This window comes from Notolepis coatsorum (assembly GCF_963971535.1).
Source record: "Notolepis coatsorum genome assembly, chromosome: 1".
Classification (NCBI taxonomy): domain Eukaryota; kingdom Metazoa; phylum Chordata; class Actinopteri; order Aulopiformes; family Paralepididae; genus Notolepis; species Notolepis coatsorum.
In genome coordinates this window covers 231,657,473-231,678,138 of record NC_140165.1, presented here as the reverse complement: position 1 = coordinate 231,678,138, position 20,666 = coordinate 231,657,473, and the positions used below count along the sequence as shown (strand labels likewise).

The 20,666-nt window shown below is 42.9% G+C and overlaps 1 protein-coding gene across 1 annotated transcript in view; it reads left to right on the top strand.

Moving 5' to 3' along the window:
* Window positions 1-20,666, top strand: part of abcg1 (ATP-binding cassette, sub-family G (WHITE), member 1) — a gene marked incomplete at both ends in the record, with an annotated part of 107,619 nt that overhangs the window by 58,557 nt on the left and 28,396 nt on the right. Inside the window, 4 exons of the mRNA XM_084314618.1 lie at window positions 7,375-7,492; window positions 10,637-10,769; window positions 15,038-15,088; window positions 15,961-16,106. Of these exons, the coding sequence (XP_084170744.1) occupies window positions 7,375-7,492; window positions 10,637-10,769; window positions 15,038-15,088; window positions 15,961-16,106 (448 nt within the window). The remainder of the gene's footprint in view (window positions 1-7,374; window positions 7,493-10,636; window positions 10,770-15,037; window positions 15,089-15,960; window positions 16,107-20,666) is intronic.

Sequence of the window (20,666 nt, the reverse complement as noted above, 5' to 3'; positions counted from 1 at the left end):
TTACGAGCCACTGTCACATGACACGTTGTTCATGATTCTCCAACATCGTGTTTCATGTTGATGGCTCCAGTCAGAATATGCTGAGGGATGATGTCTGTCTGGTGTTGGATAATCGGAGCAGAGAGCAAGGAGGAGACACATGACTCATCCTCCCTGGCAGCACATTATCTTGGCCCGGTGACACTGCTGCCTGGCTGAGGGACAGGAGGAGGGAGCATAGATTTAGAATGGATAGAAAGGTCCTGGGTGTATGATGGTAATCTCCTTCAGTACGACGTACCCAGACGACAACACTTTTTTTTTTTCAAAGTCAAATTTAAAGTCAGCTTTATTGTCGCTTCTCATAATGTGCAAGACATACAGAGAAATGAAATTAAGTTTCCCCCTTCCCACGGTGTATATAAAAAAAAAGATCTAATATAAACATAAAGTAACATATAGAACACTATAAACATAAGTAACATAATGGGACACGATGTACGTATACACTATACAGGACTATATATACAGTATAAACAGTGGCTAAAAAATGTATGTATGATTGAAATAAATATAGGAGTTAAAAGAGAACTTAGTGCAAATCTTTTTTTTAGCAGCAGTGGTATGTACATAGTAAGTATAACTGATAAATAATGGCAGTAGAATACAATAATGGCAGTAAAAACACGGGTCATTCCCCACGGTCGCACCAAGGGCAGAGTGATTTAGAGAAAATATCTAATTGCGATCATTTTGACTGATATTGCAATTGCGATATGACTCACAAGTCACAACACATTATTATTCCAAATGTCCTTGAAAAACACGATCATGGTGTGATTTCAACAGGGATCTGTACCAAACAGTTTTGCACACATTCATTTAGTTTGTGTTGTTCACATTGTGTTTTGACGGAGTCTCATTCACTGTCAACAAATGTCAAACCTTTATTTAAACTCTTATCATAACAATAAGACAACAAGACGAAGGCAGAGAAAAGCAAGGATACCAAATCAATTGAAACACATACAACTTGATTGACAAAGATTGGAGATCAAACTCTGCAACAGAGGGGGGCATCTTAAGCTTTAAGGACTGTTGGAGTTTAATTCCATGAGCTAGCAAAATGCAGATTCACCCTGTTCCGAGCAAACTTGGGGACCTTTAAGGAAGAATAATGCTAATTTAAAAAAGTTAAAAGTATATAGTAATCCTGAGGGGGAATTGTGTCATTGTTGAGAGCACCACACACAGCATCATAGATAGATGCCTTCAAATCGAGGCTCAAAACCCACTTCTACCTACTAGCCTTTCCCGTTCACTGACTCATGCCCTGTTTTTCTATGTGTTTGCCTGTGTGCCCTCCCATAAAACGGAGTGTGATTGTTGTCTATATGTATCTTGTGTATTTACCCTCTGTACAGCACTTTGGTTGACACGCGTCATGTGAAATGTGCTTTATAAATAAATTTGATTGATTGATTGATTGATCAAACATCAAACAGTCTCAGTTTGAGCAAAACCTCCATGACGTATGAAAAATGTCCTTTCTGCCCATCCTGGTCCTCTGAGGAAGGCCTCCTCTGATGTCAACATAAACACGTTAAGTGCCTGGCAGCGGCCTGACCGTCACCGACCCCCGAGACGTGCCTCCTCTTATCTCTCTGCTCCTCTCCCTCCCTCACTATCTCTCCCTCCATGCTGCAGCACTCTCCCACAGATGGTTAGCGGCGTGGACAGACATCACGAGTCCCCGTCCTGAAGTGGGAATGTGGGTCTAGCGTAATTGAGCTGGAGAAAGAGAGAGAGAGAGAGAGAGAGAGAGAGAGAAGAGAGAGAGAGAGAGAGAGAGAGAGAGATGAGTCGCCTCTCTGCTGTCCGGTTTCAGCACCACGGACAGCACCGAGCCAAAGCACCGTTCTGTCCCAGCGGCCTATTGGAACAGACATGAAACAGACATGAAACAGATGTTTTGTTGCAGAGAAACCCTCATTTAACAAGAGGCGTTTTGCTTTATGCCGGGTTTGATCTCGTATGACTTATCTCTCCTCTGCCGGGACCCCGTTTTTAGACTTTCCCACTCACTCCATATGGGTTAGGCTATATTTGGACTGAGTGAACCATAAATAGCTGTTACCCAGGTTACTGCTCACCTTGCATGCCGGCAGCCGGTATACGATGCACTATAAGGTGCAGAAAGTAGGAGGAATAAACTTTCTAACAGATGGCTTCATGCTATTGATAGATGGAGATTGTGGAGATTTCTATTCACTCCCAAGATGGTTGACCTAAATGCTTTGTTGTGCTAAGCCGGTAATAAGTTCTCATTATCCTCTTTTGAAGCTCATTATTTGCGCTGAGTGTGTGATTTCAGACTGCTTTCTCTGTGATTGCTTCACCTAAAAGTAGAAGAACGTTGGGCTTTCAGAAAACACATTGCATCCGCTGGACTGTGAATAATCTCACTGTTGTTCTACTGTTGTACAACGCACAGATGTAATCAAAATCTCACCGGCTGTTAGCTGTGTCACTGAATGGAGGTGGTGGGGCTACGCGTTCTTTTGCGTTTGGAATCACCGATTGGGCCTTTAGAAGGTGGAATGGTAATTAAATTACCCTTCATTCCCGTCAAACGGCCCATCGAACAAATGAGGTGTTTTGACTGTTCAGCTGAACTTTGGCTTTATTGATACATGCTAGCAGTTGACACTGAAGCAGAGCAGCATTTGACAGAAAACACGGATTCAAAAGGAACACATTCGGACAAGACAGAATGCAAACAACATAGCAAAAACAGGCATTACACTTATATATTACACTAGCTATCTTATATATTACACTAGCTGTCTTATACTGTATCAGTGGCGGCTCTACCACTAGGGGCGCTCGGGCGCCGCCCCCCCTCAGCTCCTACCCTGGTTATATGAGAGAACAAGAAAAATAAGTTTTTAGTTTTTTGTTTTAAAGCCCTATAAATAATATAAACATGTTTAAAATTAATAATATTTACTCATTTTAAGTATGTTTGTGTTTCCAATGCACAATATAACGTTATTATATTAAAAAATAAATACTCGTTTTCTTGAACAGGAAGTGACGTTTTTGTATTGTATTAGCTGCATTACACCCCTGCCCTAAAAGCTTATAGGTCCATTTAGGGGCCTGATTAAACAGTCGAACTGCGTTGGGGGGATCACACAGTGGATGTTGTGATGGCTTCACGTCTCTTATCAGTTTCCCTGCAGCCTCCTCCTTCCTCGCCTGATATCAGACAGAAGTGTCGTTGCACTCCACTGAAGGGGGCGGATTCAAAGGTCTGGATCCAGGCAACCTTCCCCCCTACTTTGAAGTGAGATGAGTAGGTGAGCACTCGTGGGGTGATGCCTGCTCCGCTCTCTTCTTGAAGGGCTCCAGGCTCCACGGTCACCTCAGGCCATTGTGTTCAATGGAGAGGAAACTATCACCACCTCCACAGCGAATAGTCCATTTCCACGACATGCGGAAGCGGACATGACCGGTTAGCCTTTGGGAGAGGTGTTAGTTGGACAATACCTAGGTTAACCTAGGTCCGCTTCCATTCATTGTGCTAAGCTAGGCTAACATGCAGCCAGATAGCTTTCTACTGAACACACAGAGAGGAAACTGGTATCTATCTCCTTGTCTCTCTCTGGAGAAGACGGTAAGCTAATTTCCCCAAATGTTGGCGTGTTCCTTTAAGCGGCGGGTAAACTTCATTTCACAAATAAAAAGGTGCCAAAGTGAGTTAAGAAGGGTTTGCCCTCTTCTTCCTCCCCTGATTAGAAGTGCGTTACAGTACATACATTATGAGATGAGAGGTTACTGCAGTGCAGGCCGGCGCTCCTTCTGTGCTCCGCTGTGAGTCAGGACAGGGAAGGACGGCGAGGTATTTGCGTATCGCAGTGAAGGATTATAACTGAAAATCCAATTAAAGTGGCAGCCACTGCAATCAACTGGATTAGTGTTTAGGAGCAGTGTCCATTAGGTAAATAGCAGGTTACTGCAGGTCACTTCAATAACAAAGGATGGCTGATTTTATTTCCAGGATGAGCCCTGTTGTATTAATAGATAACGCTAATTCATTTGGTTCGTTTCCCTGCACGTGGTCGCGCGCGTTTGACCCGTGGGTCGTGTCAGGCTTTCCTAGACACAGGGTCATGGAATGAAAATGGGTCCCACAGAAAGATTCTTAATCAAACAAAAATTACTATCATTGTACTATATGTGATTGTAATTTCCAGATTAAAATGTATTGCCTGAAAACCATTCACTGTGCCTATACAAAATGACCACTGACTTTCTGTCTCTCTTAGGAATTAAGTCATTTAATGCACTTGTTAAAATATCTAATCCATATGATGCCAATTTTGAGAACTAAACATTAAATTAAATTAAATTCAAACGTTTATTTATCCTCGAAAAGGTCAATTGAGGTCACCGTCATTTTCAATGTCGTCGAGACTTAGAGACATTTCAATGCATAAATTCTTTATAATATAATAATAATAAATAATAACAACTATCTATATAGCACCCTTCACACATGGACCGCAGCCCAAAGTGCCCCACAGCAAGTAGCACAAAATGAACATAGGCATACAAATCTGCATACAGTCGGGCGGCTATGTGGCGTAGTGGGCAAGGCGCTCGCCACGAAATCTGGAGACGCTGGGCTTGCCTGTTCGAGCCCAGCGCTCCACATTTGCTTTCAGTTTAGCTGGTCGTCCGTACTAATACACATTGGCCGTATTAGGGGGTGGGAAACTGATGGGTGGGGATCGGGCGTTGTGGACAGCGACTCCTACAGGTCGGTTGGTGCGCCTGCGCAGTAGAATCAGGAAGTGTCGGGGGCAGCGTGAGCCTCCCACGCGTTACTCCTCGCCACTGAGAGATCGAGCTGCGCAGGTGAAAAGATGCGACTGCTGTTACCTCAAGTACCGGAGGGGACTTGTGCTATGTATGACTTAGTCCACGTTGCAGCCGGCTTGTGGGAGGCAAGAAACAGCGTTCGTGACAGGGGAGGGTTGAATTGGATAATACGAAATTGGGATGGGAGAAAATATAGAAAATGGGAGAAAAAAGTGTATATATAAAAAAAAAAATCTGCATACAGTCGACAGAATAAAAACAATGTATAAAATGCAGACATAAGAATAAGTATAAAAGACAATAAAAGTAGTGCAATGTAGAACATGCAGACATAAGAATAGGCATAAACTAAGTACAATAAGTACAGTGTTGCTCGAAGGCATGTGAATCCTTAATCAGCCCATCGAACAGATGAGGGGTTTTGACTCTGTTCAGGTGAACTTTGGCTTTATTGAGACATGCTAGCAGAGCAGCATTTTATAGAAAACACAGATTCAAAAGGAACACATTCGGACAAGACAGAATGCAAACGACATAGCAGAAACGGGCATTACACAAGCTGTATTAGATATTACACTAGCTGTCTTATATATTACTTAATAATAATAATAATAATAATAATTATATCTATTTAATAATAGATTCATCAAGTTTAAATTTTTATTACAACCTTGTTTTCCCATGATCATGAAAACCAGCTAAAGATAAAACTATTATTGTGCCGCATGCTGTGATGCTCTCATTTCGTCTTGTGTTGTAATGTAGCGCACTTCCTTCACAGCGGTGTGTTCGCCCCCCCCCCCCCCCCCCAAACAGTAGGTTCAGCTCATATAGACCTGTTCGCTGTTTACAAACATACCGTGTTCGAGCCAATCAGCAATACCAATGGAGTCACGTGACTAAGTTGCCCCTTACCTGCACGAGCTACTGCGTTAACCATGACACTCCCCTGACTAAAAGTAGTTTCAAACGAAAACAGCTGGATGTAATTTTGCCAAATCAGCATGGCTGTGAGTGTGAGTCTTTCACCTTTTACACATCTAGCTTTGGCATGGATTGATTGTTTCGATCGCGAGCATGGCTAACTAATGAAAATATATTGTAGTCTGCCCCGTTTTTCTGACCAGGATTACGTTCCTTTTGCCCACTTGATGTGCACGCACACTGAGTCTGACGTATACAGCGAACAGGGAGGAGGAGCCACAGTGTGTTTCTCCAGTGATTTTGACATGTCTTTGGTAACTTGTAGAAGATGACAGAAAGGCAGCCTTTGGTCGAGAAGAAAGGTAAAACAAAGTCGTCGTCATACGATGTTCTCAAATCAATGAGTAACTAATCGTGTTTAATAATCATGATTTTAATATCAATCTAAATAATCGTGATTATGATTTTTTAATTGTCAGATTAGCCACAGTGACTTTATTATTTAAGAACGCGCTGATCTCAGAGATTGTGACAGTCAGACAATTACAAGGACACCACTGGGATAGATGTGTGTTTCAACACACACACACACACACACACACACACACACACACACACACACACACACACACACACACACACACACACACACACACACACACACACACACACACACACACACACACACACACACACACACACACACACACACACACACACACACACACACACACACACACACACACACACACACACACACACATATACACACACACACACACACACACACACACACACACACACACACACACATACTAGTCAGCTAGTCAGCTAGTCAGCTAGTCAGCTAGTCAGATAGTAAATTATATTGACCATATTGACCAAATTGTTTACACTGCCTGTGTTGTTTTTACTACCTGTACACTGTGTTGTTTACTACCTGTACCCCCCCCCCCCACTCCCCCCCCCCCCCCCGCCATGCTGCTATGATGCCTGAATTTCCCCAAGGGGATCAATAAAGGAATATCCTATCTTATCTTATCTTATCTTATACACACACACACACACATACACACACACACACACACACACACACACACACACACACACACACACACACACACACACACACACACACACACACACACACACACACACACACACACACACACACACACACACACACACACACACACACACACACACACACACACACACACACACACACACACTCAGCTGGGTGCAGCTAAACACAGGCCCTGTCTCACCTGTGTGACACAAGCATGTTCTGGGAGAACCAAGGTGAAGCGGAGAGCAGATTATACTGTAACACACACCTTCTGGATGAGCTCACTCACTCAGAAGACACACACAAAACAAAACAACAACAGAAAAAAACAAGTGCTCCTTTCAACCTCCATGGGACAAAGAGGCCTTTCTCCACTGCGGTCTTGGGAACGGTCTATTAAAGTAGGTAGGATACTAAAAAAAAGGGGGGGCTTGAAGGTTCCTTTGTGAGCGGTGATGTATGGTTTTGTGTGGTTTTGGGTGACCCTGGTGGCTTTTGTTCCCGCTCGGTCTCAGGTTACAAGACGCTACTGAAAGGGATCTCTGGGAGCTTCACCAGCGGGGAGCTGGTCGCCATCATGGGGCCCTCTGGAGCCGGCAAGTCTACGCTGATGAACATCCTGGCCGGATACAGGTAGATGTGTGTGCTTGGTCATGTGTGGATGCGTGTGTGCGTGGGTGCGTGTGGGTGTGTACTTGTATTGCTATACTACAGGGGACACTGACCTGTTTACACACTCACACAATGGGTACCAAAAACATTGTGGGGACAAATTTGGGTGTCCCCATAACACAAATTAGGTCATGGTTATGGTTATGATTGGGTTGTGCTTAGGGTTAGGTTATGGCTATGGTTATGGTTATGGTTATGGTTAGGGTTAGGGTTAGTTACAGAATGCATATAAGTCTATGTAATGTCCCCATATTTCAATGTGTGTGTGTGTGTGTGTGTGTGTGTGTGTGTGTGTGTGTGTGTGTGTGTGTGTGTGTGTGCACGTGTGTGTGTGCGTGTGAGAGATGTAAAGAAAATACGAGAGAGAAACTACATGAAGAAAAAGAGTGAGTGAAAGACAGAAAGAGGCAGATCCTAGTGTTTCAGGCACGTTCTCACAGTATCTATGGCCAGAGAGAACCCTGATCCCCACCCTCCCTCAACCCCCAACTCCTGGGCTTACATGCTAATTCTACAGGTTTTCTGTGTCTGTGTCTGCATGTGTGTGCAATGCATGTGTGTTTGTATGTGCCGTATATATGTGTCTATGTATGTCTGAACATGTGTGGCAGAGAAAGAGGAAAGTGGGGACAGAGAGAGAGATAGAGACAGAGATTTTTTTCCTATTGTTAGGTTTTAGTGAGTTTTTCCTTACCTTCGCGTGGGGTATGTCTGGGAGTGTTGCATTTATTTATTTTGCATTTATTTAAAAAAAAAAATGACTTTATGGTGTTCTTGTTTTGTTCTTGACTTATTGTGATGTTTCTTCTTGACTTGTTTAAAGTAGATGTGTCCGGCCCATGGGGACATTAACGTGTGTTGTCGGGCCTTACAAATAAATTTGATTTGATTTGATTTGATTTGATAGAGAGAGAGAATTGGGGACAGAGGCAGAGAAAGAGGAAAGTGGGGAGAGAGAGAGAGAGAATTGGGGACAGAGGCAGAGGAAGAGGAAAGTGGGGACAGAGAGAGAGTGAGAGAGAGATAAGTGGGGATAGAGGCAGAGAAAGAGGAAAGTGGGGACAGAGAGAGAGAGAGAAGTGGGAACAGTGGCAGAGAAAGAGGAAAGTGGGGACAGAGAGAGAGAGAGAGAGAGAGAGAGATACGTGGGGACAGAGGCAGAGAAAGAGGAAAGTGGGGACAGAGAGAGAGAGAGAGAGAGAGAGAGAAAGAGGAAAGTGGGGACAGTGAGAGAGAGAGAGAGAGAGAGAGAAAGAGGAAAGTGGGGACAGAGGCAGAGGCAGAGAGAGAGAGAAGTGGGGGACAGCGAGAGAGAGAGAAGAGGTGTGTGTGTGCGTGGGTGCGCGCGCGTGTGTGTGTACCTCTTGCGATGCCAGAGGAAGGGGTTGAGGTGTGTGTCATTGCATGCATATTTGTGTGTGTAATTAATCATCTGGTCACATGATAACTGACCAATGGTTACAGTCCTTCCCATGGGAACATTTCCCCAAGGACTCTAACCACACTGAAGGCCATGGTACACTGGATACATATGGAGATATGTAGATGGGGTATATTTAACTGTATAATAACCTTATCAAACATGGCAACATAAACATTCCAAATGTTTATTTCCTGATAATATCAACACAATTCCATTAAATTGCTTTTTATAGAACTCTCCGAGACCGACACAGAGACACAAGCAGAGATGATGATGAATACACAGCAGATATGAGGTTGTCATGACAAAAGCTCCCCTCAGTGTGTGAGAGGATGGCTGACCTGTGAACACTGATTACTTCAATGTGCAACAGGTGCGCAGCCACAGCTGCTCCCAGGTCTGATTAGCTTGACCCGGGACAGGTGTGTGGCAGCTTAAACCAGCCATCCGCACACCACAACCACAATAACAAACACAAACCATTGTTCTAGAACTCCCTACTCCTTGACTGACCGCTTTATTGATGAGAAAATATGTTGAACCAATATTTGCACAACACACAACAAACTCTCACTGAGAGAGAGAGAGAGAGAGAGAGGGAGGGAGGGAGAGAGAGAGAGAGAGAGAGAGAGAGAGAGAGAGAGAGAGAGAGAGAGAGAGAGAGAGAGAGAGAGAGAGAGAGAGAGAGAGAGAGAGAGAGAGAGAGATTGCAGATTTGCTCAGGTCACTTTAATAAGCCGATTTACGTGATTTATTCACCTCACCTTACTGTACATCATGGTGGTTGGAGGACCTCTAGAATACTACCACTGAATTACGAATGCAGGATAGATGCAGGTTGGTGGACTTGTACAATGCTACTACTGTATATACTGTAGTACTACAAATACAGGATAGATGCAGGTTGGAGGACTTCTACAATGCTACCACTGTATATAATACAAATGCAGGATAGATGCAGGTTGGTGGACCTCTACAATACTACTATTGTATATCATCATTTGGTCGTCCTCAGACGTGTTTGCCAGCGGAGATTCCAATCATACCGATCCTCCATACATCCGGCCAGTTCCGTAGAGCTCTCCACACCTGCGTCCTTCCTCAGTACATCCACGTATGTTGGCGTGGGACGTCCTCTTGGTCGGCGCCTGTGTGTTGGCTCCCAGAGCACTAGCTTCCTAGTCGGAAGTTCCTGGTGTCGGTTGCAGTGACCTGCAAGTTTCATCCTCCTGGATGCCACCTTGTCGCTCAGCCTTGGTAGTCCCCCGTACAGATGCTTGTTGGTTACATGCAGGTACAAATGCAGGATAGATGCAGGTTGGAGGACAGAGCTACCAATACATACAATTACTGTCCTGATACTTAAGCCTGACTGTATGTGAAAATGTGTTGTGTAGTCAAGTCAATACAAAGAAACAGAACAACAAATATGTAAGGCAAAAACAAAACACTGTCTGCCACCGCTGAAGCTCGGTCCAGGCCATGGGTTTCTACAGAGCCCCCCCTCTGACTGTTGATAATGTTACAAATACACACAGCCATTCCATGTAGGGTGTGTGAGTGCTGTTTCCTCTCAGTGGGGGCCTCTCTTTGGTCCGCCCCCCAGCACATGGGGCCCAGGTGCAGTTGCTATCCCTGCGCCCCCTGACTTTCTGCCCTTGTTGTCTGACCTGTGTCTCTAGGGAGACGGGGATGAAGGGGGAGATCCTGATCAATAGCCATCCCAGGGACCTGCGCTCCTTTAGAAAGGTCTCCTGTTACATCATGCAAGATGACATGCTGCTTCCACATCTCTCAGTGCAAGAGGCCATGATGGTAAGGGTCAAACCCTCGTCTCTATAACAAGGATGCACGCTGTCACGGAGGCGAAACATTTAAACGGTCTTACGCAAAGTGCCGTAACTGTGAGCCGCCACTAGGGGCAAAGTGGCTAACCGTGAGTAAGTGACTGTAGGGGTGTGAGTTCCATTGCTATCTGTCCTCTATGACCCCTGTCTATGAGGTCATCTAAAAACTACAAAATGCTGCAGGATCTGGAACTGTTTTAAACCCTATACTTAAAATAAACTTGAACTGAACAGGTTTTTGGAACATCTTCTCGAGGGACTGCAGTTGGAAATTAGCCAGCTGACTAAAACTGCCACATTTATTTACCAGGAATGTTTATTAACACATTGTCCGCCATGGGTTATATCCATCAATATAGCCAGTCTGCCACCGTTGAAAGCCTATGGAGATGTTTACCTTCTTTGCAGGGCTATAACTTTTAAAATTGTATTGCTATATTGACATTACTATGGCCCATTCAACATCGATTATCTATCGTTCCCGATGTGGGAACGTTATATTTTTTCATTCATACATTGTTGTGTTAATGAATATAAGTATGTTTATAAGCTTTTCTGCTGTAATTCCAAAAACGCTAGTTATAGGCCCAAACGCATATGATAGATTATCGATTGCCATTTCTTTCCTATACACGCTATATTAAAAAATTAAAATGTATATGATCGGTATACATTATGTTTCATCATGCGTGGAGGAAAGGGGGGGCGGGGGTCGTCTATAATTCCTTTATCGTCAGTAACGGCTTTATGTAGTATGGGTTGATATATTGATCAGACTGTTTGCAAACAAAGAAACGCACAATCGGGCTGAAAATAACGTTACTGTCCTCTTACCGTTCGCCGATGAGACTGGAAGAAAAATATCCCAATTATTTGACGCCGATCGCCTAGATCCATTTCCGGTTTGTATGGCGCAATAAACACCGAAATCATATCGATTATTGCGTTATGGAAGCGATCCATATGCAAGCCAGTGTTTGTCTGGACTCACGTAACAAGATATTACTGCCGGAGGAATTTCCTCGACGCACCGATCACAACTTCCGGTTTTGAGAGTGTAACTCACCCGACCATCCACCAGGCGGCGGTATTGAGGCGTTGCAATCTCATTCAGGGTCCCGCTGCAGCACCGAAGGTTGGCTGGATGAATTATGAATGCCATGGCGAAAAAATTAAATATTGATTTCAAAAACGGCTTACGCCGTTGTTGGTGTTCAACGCATGGCGGCCAAAAACGGCGTAACTCGTTTATGGCGACCAATGTGTTAATGACAAAGTAAAACATTTCTGAAAATTATGCTGGAGACATAAAAACATGTGAAGCACCATTTAGTTGCTGCACATGTAGATTTTCACAAATATGCAAAATATTAAAGCTAGAGTGAATACTTCCTATCTACACAGTACAGACAAATATATTAAAGCTAGAGTGAACACTTACTATCTACACAGTACAGACAAATATATTAAAGCTAGAGTGAACACTTACTATCTACACAGTACAGACAAATATATTAAAGCTAGAGTGAACACTTGCTATCTACACAGTACAGCAAAGTGTTCCCACTACTACCGTGTCATTAGAGGCAAATTCATATTATTCCATATTTGAGATTCAGTGGTAGTTGGAATATAGAAATGTACGCATTACTGCCACGTAGTGGAAAAAGTGTATGGGGTTCAGTAACCTCATTACAGAATAAATCAGAGCCTCTAGGTGGCGGTACACACACACAGGGTGTCGGGCCGTGAGGAACAAGATATTTCATAAGTGCCTGCTATACAGCTCTATGGTTGGAGCCAACCTCTGGTTACCTGAAACAGAAACTAGTGTGGGAATTTAGTATGCATTTAGTGTTTCAGTGGTCTGGTCAGCAGGCACTCCTACTTTTTAAAGAAGTTTGAAAGAGGACCTTCTTACCTGTTTGTATTAAATCTCCTGTTATTCAGTTTTTACTTTTACTGGAACAGAAATGTATATTGTTAAAGGAACACGCCAACTTTTTGGGAAATTCGCTTATCTGCCATCTACCCTGGAGTTAGACAAGCCGATACATACTATTTTCTTTTCTGTGCATGCATTAAGCTTAGGGAACAGCCGCACTGTTAGCCTAGCTTAGCGTCATTCACTGGAAGTAGGTGTGCCAGTGTAGCGTAGTTCCCAACAGTCACGAAATACACTCCAAATACAACTCAAACTTTCCTGTAAACATGTTGTGACCTGTGTATTTACCACATGGAGAAAAAAGAAAAAAGAAATTAGACATTTTCGTTTTCTAAGCAGATATATACTCAGATTTTTTTTTTGCAAAGCACTGCTGCCTGGGCGCAGTGATTTCATCACCTCAAAAGCCCTGTTGTTTTTTGAAAGTTATTATTTTTGAGGTTATTATTTTTTTAAGCTATTAGCAAAAACGAACCTGTTAAACTCATAAATTATGATGATTGTTTTAAATTATTATTTGTATTTATCATTATAATTATTATCATTAATAATAATAATATAGTAGCAGTAGTAATAGCATAAGTAGCAGTAATAGTAGTAGTAGTAGTAGTAGTAGTAGTAGTAGTAGTAGTAGTAGTAGTAGTAGTAGTAGTAGTAGTAGTAGTAGTAGTAGTAGTAGTAGTAGTAGTAGTAGTAGTGGTTGTAGTACTGCAGTATGAATGGGTCGCATTCCCAAACGGATTTACGACAAAAAATTTCCTCTCAGGCCAAGTTAAGACATATTAGCGCTAGTAGCGCGATTCCCCAAATTTTCCTGAGATCGGATTTGGCCGTGGCTGAGAGCAGAATTTAAGAGTGCCGAGGAGCACACTTATGATTGATTGACTGATTGAAAATTTTATTAACTTGACAGACTGTGTTCTCCATGTTCTTAATGGCAGGCCTCCTTGCTTAATCATAATTAAAATAAATATGACAATATTTGTATGATAAGAAATTACGTGGATGTCGGAAAAATAAATAATATGGATTCATCTGATCACAGGGCAGCTGGATTAACCATATCTGAACCAGCTATTTTGGACAAATAATTACTTTAATTACTTAGATATTCAAACACAATTATGCAATTATTGTGAAATGATAATAATTATTTAATGCCTTCTGTGGAATTTGTATTTCTTATTTGTTACATATCTGTTTTAATGATTAATTATACATTTGAAAGAATGCAGGTCAACATGCAATATATCCCATTGATTGGTATACAATGAGACAGATCTTTGTTTGATATAGCTATAAACCTGCATTCCTTTGAATATATCATTCATCAATTAAACTGATATTGAAATACACTATATAGCCTATACACCAACACTGAAATGAATAAGAACTAAAGCTAATCGCGTGGAAATAGACTGCATTAATATTCCATAAATCTTGTGTGCGCCAGTATAGCCTACGTTTCTAATGAATGAACAGTATATAGGCTTATATTATTCTAATTACTTGTTTCATTAGGATTTAGTAGATACTATATATGCTCTGCCCTACGTACAACAGTACACATATTAAGGCATATAAAGTCTGGCGTACCAGCGGACTGCATGGTGGACTGTACTACAGTCTACGGGGCAGGCAGTGCAGTATATTTGCTGCTCTCCTAATAAAACAAGTCATTAGAATATAAGCCTATATTGCGTTCATTCATTACACGCATAGGCTATACAGTACTGCGTGTGTGTGTGTGTGTGTGTGTGTGTGTGTGCGTGTGTGTGTGCACGCTGCGGCAGGTGCACCACGAGCTGTACTATAATGATGACAATACATTAATCTAATCTCATTTTGATCGGCTGCAAAGCGCTTCCGCATATCGGCAACCATTTTCACACGGCTGCATCGTCAGTTGCATTCTAATGAGCTGGACAGGTGTGTCTAACTATTGACTTTTTATGATTTCATCTGCACACTTCGCTATTGGCTGCCTTATAAGGAGCTTCGGACGGGGACGCGTGTTCATGTTTCAGAGCGGTGAAATTCCTCATCGCGGCATCTCAGCTCAGATAGTTTGAGCACTTAAGACATCTTCCCCACGTGTTGGGGATTCAGAGTGAACTTGTCGTAGATTCTATCTCAGTCGGTTCCAAGATAAGTCTTCCAAGAGAACTCTTTGGAAGATATTCGGGAATGAGACCCAATGTCTGCTTAGACATGCATTTGGACACGAATTGAAAAGTTAAACCCTATCATCTTCCACCCTCACCCACCTCTGTTTCTCACACCCCTCCCAGGTGTCAGCTAATCTGAAGCTCCAGGAAAAGGCGGAGGGCAGGAGGGAGATGGTAAGTGAGTTGCATGGGAACAGCCTCTGAATCCCTCTAACCTTAATCTGTGCAAGCCTGTTGTTTTATCTGGCCTCCCTCTGGAAGCTATAGACCCAGCCGCTGACTGTTTCAGCACCTCAGCCTCCAGCTCATTTCAGTTCAGTTCAGTTCAGTTCAGTTCAGTTCAGTTCAGTTCAGTTCAGTTCAGTTCAGTCACTTTATTTTTAGATTACATGTGCAAATTGAGCAGGGAACGATATTTAAAGTGCTAGATTACATGTGCAAATTGAGCAGGGAACGATATTTAAAGTGCTAGATTACAAACTAAGCACCATTGAGTAGTGAAGCACAGTGAGTATCAAATTAATAATATTTCATATTTATTTGTAGTACTTTTCAGAATGTCTTTACTACAATCCTCTTGGCTTCATATAATCTGTAATGCGTGAATATGTGTGATTATTGAGGGCAGAAACGGCGTCTTTAGCATAATATTAAAGCCTTCATTATGATGGAACAAAACCCCCTGACCTTAACCCTCATGAAGAAAGTCTTGTGCTCAGTCTTAGCTGTAACACATTTTAAACATTTTATGGCAGCCATCTATGTTTAACATGTATTGTTGGCACCAAATTACGTTATTACCATAACACTCTATAACATTATCAATGTTCTATGGCAGCCGTCGTATAGTGTATGAATGAGATTACCATGATACTCCATTGAAGATTGGTGGCTGTAGCCTAATTGACCTATCTCAAACTCCACCCCGCTTTTCTTTATCCTCCAAGCACGATTGTTGTGATTGGAGGATCAATAAAAGAGGGCAGGGTTTGAGATAGGTCAGTAGTGCTCTGTGATGTGTTTGACCCTGTGGTATGTGTTTCCAGGTGAGGGAGATCCTGACAGCCCTGGGGCTACTGGAATGTACTAAGACCCGTACGTCCCATCTGTCTGGAGGCCAGAGGAAGCGGCTGGCCATCGCCCTGGAACTGGTCAACAACCCGCCCGTCATGTTCTTTGATGAGCCCACCAGGTCAGCCTCAAGCATTGTAAATAGTTACCCCCCTCGGGGACAATAAAGGAATACGGCAACATTATGGGAAATGCGCCTACCGTTGAATTGAATTGAAAATGGCGGACCCTGATGTAAACAAGACAAACATCTTTCTCTGGTCTGCATCCCCTTAACAATTGTGTGTATTGAGCCGTACTGTATTGTACCCATTCTGCAATCTGTTAAATAAAGTTTCCATTCATTCATTCATTCATTCATTCATTCATTCATTCATTCATTCATTCATTCATTCATTCATTCATTCATTCATTCATTCTTCTCCAGAGTCAGACAAGAAGATGGATACCGATTTCCTCTCTGTGCATTCAGTAGGCTATCCGATTTAGCTTAGCATAAATTAACGTGGATTCAGGCCAGCTAGCCTAGCTCTTGGCCAATTTAATATATATATATATTTTTTAGCTTTCTGTATTTTTCGTCCATCCCAATTTTAGTCGTTATGCCAATTCCCTTCCTGGCCCTTGCACGCATTGCCCCACTGTCGGCCTGGGGAGGGTGTAGAACTACCACATGCCTCCTCCGATACATGTGGAGTCGCCAGCCGCTTCTTTTCACCTGACAGCGAGGAGTTTCACTGGGGGAACTTAACGCATGGGAGGTTCACGCTATTTCCCCCAGAGCCCCGACCGACCAGTAGGAGTCGCAGTTTACAACGACCAGGACGCGTCTATTCGAATACCAACCGGTTCGCTTCTGCGTTCGCGTTTTGCTAATCTTATTGGCCACTGCAATTTCTGGTGCGATCTGATTGGCCACTGACGTTTCTGGGCATGTGACATGTGCGCCCAATCGCGTGACGCGCCCATTTCCGCCTCGACCAGCAGCAAACTACCTAACGCCTAATTTATCACTGGTTAAGCTTAGGCGACTCTTTCGAAGTTGGTTAAGGTTAGAGTTTGGAATCAGGGCTGGCGTTCTATCGCCCTGCTCTAAGACAAACTCTAACCTTAACCAACTTCGAAAGAGTGCCTAAGCTTAACCGGCGAAAGAACTTGCCGTCACACGATTGGTGCGACCAGAAACATCAGTGGCCAATCAGAGCGCAAAACGCGAACGCGGAAGCATGAACCGGTTGGTATTCGAATAGACGTGACCAGGACACATACCCCACTGGCTTTCCACCCGCTAACACTGCCAATTGTGTTAGTAGGGATGACTGACCAAGCCGGAGGTACCGCTGACAGCTGGATTTGATCCCAGAGTCCCGAGTGCTTAGTCCACTGCACTACCCAGCCGTGCCCTCTCCTGGAGTTTTAAGCTAGTGGTCCTTATCCACTTGCATTCATTTGTGGTAAGCTAGGCTAGCTTGTAACCGGATAGCTTCCTACTGAACACACAGAGAGGAAATTTGTATCCATCTTCTTGTGTGACTCTGGAGAAGACGGTTCAATGGCTGGTGAATTTGAGAACTGTTAAATCTGTTAAATCTGACTAAATCCTTCCACTCACTACTGTTCACTACTACTACTGTTATCACTATTATCATTCCTACTTGCACTTTGTTCTATGTTCTATTATTATTACTACCTATCGTACCCTCCATGCTGCTATGACACTTGACTTTCCCCACAGGGATTAATAAAGGACCACTTGACTTGACTAGTGGGTGACATGGGATTGACAACAAAACCAGCCCAATAAAAGTGAAACAAAAAACTACAGAAGTTAAATGTGTTGTGCTCTTTGCTAATGTAATCATGATAGGAGGATACAATATGATGCAATATGAAATGATATGATATGATATGAATTATAGTAAGATATTAGATCCAATACAGGCCTGAACTTTATTGTCCACAGTCATAGACATTTTCCCCAGCAGGGGACAGACAAATCAACATTCTGTAACACATGTTCATAATACATAAAATATATCACCAACAACACTCTGTAACACATATTCATAATACATCAACGATATCACCAACAACATTCTGCATCACATATTCATAATACATTGAATATATCACCAACAACATTCTGTAACACATATTCATAATACATAAAGCCTGTTTCTGGTACATTAACTCATTCAGCGCCAGGGGGCGCTAGAACGCCATCGCTTTAATCAATGGGGAGACTGCGAAATTTGCGAGTGCTTAAAATATATCTTATATTAGAGCTATGGGTCTAATACACCCGTTGATTGTCAGTGAGTTGCTTCCAGTCAACATGCACAAAACAGATTGTTTTTTCATCCGTACATTTCCGTTTTATACCGTTTTGAATATGAGTATAGTTTTGGTGATTCTTAGTAATCCCAGGAAAATATGCGATAATAGCGTTTTAGTGGAATACACTTATCACGTTGTAATTTTTCACCTGATTATCTAATCTTCCTGAAATCAACGCTAGATTATCATTATTATGTCTCCTCGTGCATACATGAAATGGCCCTCATAGCGGGGTGGTATGTGCTATTGCACAGATGTGTGTCCCGTTCCCGTTTGCACACGCACGCACAGTACAAATATACATTTATTTTTGAAAAAGAAAATAAACTCTGTTACTTGAAATATTTTCACTGTGCTCCTAAATATTTTTGTGTGCTCCTAAATTTCTTTGTGTGCTCCTAAATCTTTTCATTTAGGAGCACATGTGCTCCTTGGGAAAAAGGTTAGCGTAGAGCTCTGTGTAGGCGGCAGTATTTGCCCTTTTGTGAGCTCAGACCCATTCCCAATGATAACATCAGGCTGGATGGATGAAAAATTAATGGATATAGCTAATAAAAGAAATAACGATTAAAACCCGAGTTTTCTCGTGATTGGCGCTGAACGGTTGGCGAGTTAACCCGACTTTTCTCGTGACTGCCGCAGAATGAGTTAAAGAGGGTATTGGATCACACAATCAGTCAGTACATTAGTCATTCACTCATTAATTAATTCATTCATTAACCCATTGAAACCTTCATTCATTCATTAATTCATTCATCCATCCATTCATTCATCCATCCATCCATCCATCCATCCATCCATCCATCCATCCATCCATCCATCCATCCATCCATCCATCCATCCGTTAATTCATTCATCATCATCGTTGTCATTCAGTATACCAGTCAGTCAAGTACAATGATTCACATAGTAAATTAGTCACTTCTCCATTCAGTCAATAAATTACTGTCATTCAGTCAGTCAGTCAGTCAGTCAGTCAGTCAGTCAGTCAGTCAGTCAGTCAGTCAGTCAGTCAGTCAGTCAGTCAGTCAGTCAGTCAGTCAGTCAGTCAGTCAGTCAGTCAGTCAGTCAGTCAGTCAGTCAGTCAGTCAGTCAGTCAGTCAGTCAGTCAGTCAGTCAGTCAGTCAGTCAGTCAGTCAGTCAGTCAGTCAGTCAGTCAGTCAGTCAGTCAGTCAGTCAGTCAGTCAGTCAGTCAGTCACTCACTCACTTGATGCGATGGAGGTTAGAGTGTTTCAATAAAGTTCTAGTTTTAATTGCATACCATCTCCCATGCTGTGCGGTAGGATCAGGGAATACAGTGAAACCCCAAAAGACACAGAGACACCAATGGGAGTTAATTAGGCAATTAGCAGGCAGCTTTCTGGTCCCCACTGGCTAAGACTCTCCTGAGGGAGAGGACTCTCTCCCAATGTTCACACCAAGTTCTGACTTGACCTTTTCACTGCTGATTGACCTTCAGTAGGGAGCACTAATTATTATGATTATTATTATGACATTTCTTAGTTTTCGTTAGCACTGTGGTGGAACCGGACTCATCACTTGTGTCGTAGATGGATCTGCATGATCAATACAGGTGTAATAGTGAAACACATATACAAACAAGGTGCATGTACAATACATGAGTAATGGCTGAGGGGTTAGGAGACACTGAGGTGGAGAAGGGGATCCAGCTCTCTTGTGGATAGAGACACACAGGGGTTTGGGGACATAATAGGATAACAAAGGGATTCCTCCACAGCACCTATGGTAATTGTACATTTTCTACAAGTTTCTTCTGTCTTTGGCAGTCTACAGCAGTGGATGTCTATGGCGGTCTACAGCAGTGGATGTCTATGGCGGTCTACAGCAGTGGATGTTTATGGCGGTCTACATCAGTGGATGTTTATGGCAGTCTACAGCAGTGGATGTCTATGGCAGTCTACAGCAGTGGGTGTCTATGGCGGTCTACATCAGTGGATGTCTATGGCGGTCTACAGCAGTGGATGTCTATGGCAGTCTACAGCAGTGGATGTCTATGGCAGTCTACATCAGTGGATGTCTATGGCAGTCTACAGCAGTGGGTGTCTATGGCAGTCTACAGCAGTGGATGTATATGGCAGTCTACAGCAGTGGATGTCTATGGAAGTCTACAGCAGTGGATGTATATGGCAGTCTACAGCAGTGGATGTCTATGGCAGTCTACAGCAGTGGATGTCTATGGCAGTCTACAGCAGTGGGTGTCTATGGCAGTCTACAGCAGCGGGTATCTATGACAGTCTACAACAGTGGATGTCTATGGTGGTCTACAGCAGTGGGTGTCTATGGCGGTCTACAGCAGTGGGTGTCTATGGCAGTCTACAGCAG